General features: G+C 39.6%; 1 protein-coding gene across 2 annotated transcripts in view; it reads left to right on the forward strand.

The window, feature by feature from the left end:
* Nucleotides 1-1976: 1976 nt before the first annotated feature.
* The window catches only part of PLPPR5 (phospholipid phosphatase related 5), an 82835-nt gene continuing 81541 nt past the window's right edge, over nucleotides 1977-3270 (forward strand). Inside the window, exon 1 of one of the 2 annotated variants that reach the window (XR_658141.2) lies at nucleotides 1977-2494. Coding sequence is in view for 1 of the 2 variants with exons in the window: in XM_009290452.2 (XP_009288727.1) it covers nucleotides 2323-2494 (172 nt within the window). In the remaining variant the exon portion in view is untranslated. The remainder of the gene's footprint in view (nucleotides 2495-3270) is intronic. The other variant, XM_009290452.2, reaches the window with a different exon arrangement.

Consider the following 3270-nt stretch of genomic DNA (forward strand, 5'->3'; position numbering starts at 1 on the left):
TTGTCTTCAGCTGAGTTCTGCATCGTTCTGACCCTTGCACCTACGTACCCACTCTAAGAGTATTTTTGTTCAGCTAAGAACTTGAACACTGCTATTCTTGGAGCAAAGGGTTTTCTTCATCCAGGTCACCATCAAAGACTGGAAATGTAACAAGGAGAAATTGTTGCCGGCAGCGAGGGCCTAGATGCAGCTGATGAAGACAGGTTGCTGGAAGCGAGGATCTCCTTTCCTATAACTGAATGAGCAGTTCTCCCATTTGCTAACCCCAGCTTCCCTACCAACCAAAAAGAAGAACCTGTATTCCTAGATCAGTGGATTCAGAGACTCTGCTCAGAGCTGGAGAGTTGAGCTTGCTGGCACACTTTCTCTTTGTGTTCTTGCAAAAGGTTGAGCACTGTGTATCACAGATGCTTCCCTTCTGCTGGATTCTGCTTTTTCCTGGAGTTTGGAAATCTGCAATAATTTTACTGAAATTTATTGAGTTTGGCAAAAAAAAAAAAATCAGTTAAATGCAGAATCTGACTGTGTTCAGGTTGCCTAGTCCTTGATGTTTCATTATTCCAGGGGAAAGAAGGGAGTTACTGTGACTCACAGTAAAAGTCTTAGTGTTTCAGTTCTCAGCTTTATGAATCATATTAATCACTGGTTTTTTCGCTTGTTTGGTTTTTTTCATGAGAGCTGTAGGGGTCATTGGGCTGAATTCTCCTTATCATTGTCATAACTTTGATGACCTTGAATTCAAGGTTGAGTTACATTTCATATGCGTACCAATCATTTGTTAATTATAGATGAAGGAATTGTACTTCAGTATGCTAAAAATTTGCTTGCATCAAAGTAGAGAGAGGATACTTGTTAGTTCAGGGGTGTGTGGGTGTATATATATATATATATTTTCTGTTTCATCTAAAAACTCCACTAGGATCTGAAGCCAGTCTAAAGTAATAGACAATGACCGTTTCTGTGACAAACTAAATTTTGATTTTTACGCGCTTGCCACCACAGTTATTTTTGTTATTGTGCCACATTGTTTCTGAGAAGCACTTTCCTTCTCTGTGTGTCACAACTTAGCCCAAAGTCATCTGTGTACATCTACAGATAACTAAGTAAGGTCATTAATTGCATTCTTCCTGTTGACAACAAACTGTGCTTATGAGCCATCGCCCATAGGGTTTTTTTGTAACCAGTGCTGTGTGTAGAACTGTTCAGACCTATTGTGATATACGAAAAGGTTTATAATTTCCTGTTAGGTCAAAGGTTTAGAAAAACCTAGGCAATGAATCAGATTTGACGGCATTATTTCTTGTATTTATGTAGTATTAAGACTTCAGTTTACTGGTCTTCATTCCTGTTTATCAAAGTGTGATGTAGCTATCAATAAGCTTTACTGCTTTTCATATAGAAGAGTTGGAAGAGCCTTGCCTTTAAGTCCTACAGTGAATCAAAGTTGGAGTACAGTGGTCAGTATTTGACCCTTCTGCTCTATTCTTTTTGATCATACCTGTGCTCCCTGCCGTAAAGCTTCAGTGTCATAGGTTTAGGTAGATACAAGCTTAAGGCTTGGCTTTGGCTATTAAGTCTCAATGCCATAATTGCAATGAGTAAATGAAAGGTCATGTTTTGCTGTACAGGTAAATACGCATCTTAGAGGGGATATTTTACATTCAAAATCTATATTTTTCTGAGAACTTTACATTTTGGTGTAATGAATGTGAAACAGGTCATGCTTAATGTTAAACTGTCAGTGGGTGACACTTTGTTCAAGCATGAGGAGCAAAGCCAAAGCCAGCCTTGATAAACTTAGCTGGCAAAATATGAATCAAACCCTGTTAAGTACCTCCTGGCAAACCAATCCTCTGATGTGAACAGGAGCTCTGTTGTGTTTTGGCATTTTTTTTCTTTTTCTTTTTTTTTTTTTCTCCCAAAACAAGGTCGAAAATTTAGAGCTCAACCCTGTGAAGTGCTGAGTGTCAGTGAAAGCCACGCGGGAACTGAAATGTTCGGCATCCTCCAGGATTAGTCCTTTACTTTGGTCCACATCTTGTGCATTATGTGATCTGTTGTTCTTGAACTAATAGATTTCTTTCTTTCCCCTCATCCTGAAAACTAGGTTATGTTATGTCGATTCCAAGTCCTGGTTATAGAAGTTTATTCTCTTTTAATGCAAATAAAGAAAAGCAAGCCATAAGGCATATTTCCCTCATAAGAAAATTAACGTACAGAACTTGGTTCACGTATGTTGTCTTTTGTGCTGGTTTGATCTTGTTTCCTTAAGATGGGATAGCCATCTCTGTAATATTAGTATATTTTACTTGCTGTAATCTGATGTACCATTTCTCTCCCCTTTTTTTCTCCTTCCCTAAGATTATCGTTGGAGAAACTGCAGTGTTTTGTCTACAGTTAGCTACAAAGGATTTTGAAAACCAAGAAAAAACAATATTAACTGGAGACTGTTGTTATATAAATCCACTGGTGCGCAGGACCATCAGATTCCTTGGTATGAGCAAAATTAATGCTTTCATTTTCTGAATGGTGAGAATGATCAATTATGTCTTAATTTTGACCTGGGGAAAATATTCGGATAACCATACAACATTTCATGTGTAGCCTTAACGTGGGTGCAGTGAGTTCTCTCCTTTTGGGTAGTGAATGAGGCTTCTTGGAAGTTTGGATAAAAAAACAGTTGCAGAAATGGCAGTAAAAATAGAAAAAATTGGGATCACAAGGGGGAGAAACAACCAGCAGGCCTGGAGTAGGGTGAAGTGGAGAAAGGAGGTCCTTGTGCCATATCTATAGTTGATAGTTTTCTTTTGGTTACGCACACACATAGCAGCCAAAGTTGAAGACACCGGGATATAAATGTGTGTTTGAAGCCAAGCCTGGTTTAGGTACTTTCTTAGCCTGGAGATTGTATTATAGTCTCTGGTAGAAAACTGTAGAAAATCCATGCTCCACTGAAGTCAGCTGTAACACCCTCATTGACTTCAGTAAATATGAGATGTCATCCTTTCTGCTTAGTTCATTGTAAATGTGTTTGGAGGGAGAAGTACCACCACTCAAAATGTCCCTGGAATGTTCCCAGATGCTGCTTTTCAATACGTGCAGGGATGCCATAGCAGGGCTCAATTCTGTTGTTTGCTTCTCACTCACGGTTGTATCTAAGAGAAACAGCTGGAGGAATGAAGCCTTGGGGCGGCTAATCCTCCTGCGTGCCCCAGTCGCAGGGGGAGGGAGGGGATGTGCGGCTGTGTCTGTGTTTTGGGGGTTTGTGTT

This window comes from Aptenodytes forsteri, unplaced genomic scaffold, assembly GCF_000699145.1.
Source record: "Aptenodytes forsteri isolate BGI_AS27 unplaced genomic scaffold, ASM69914v1 Scaffold237, whole genome shotgun sequence".
Taxonomy (NCBI): domain Eukaryota; kingdom Metazoa; phylum Chordata; class Aves; order Sphenisciformes; family Spheniscidae; genus Aptenodytes; species Aptenodytes forsteri.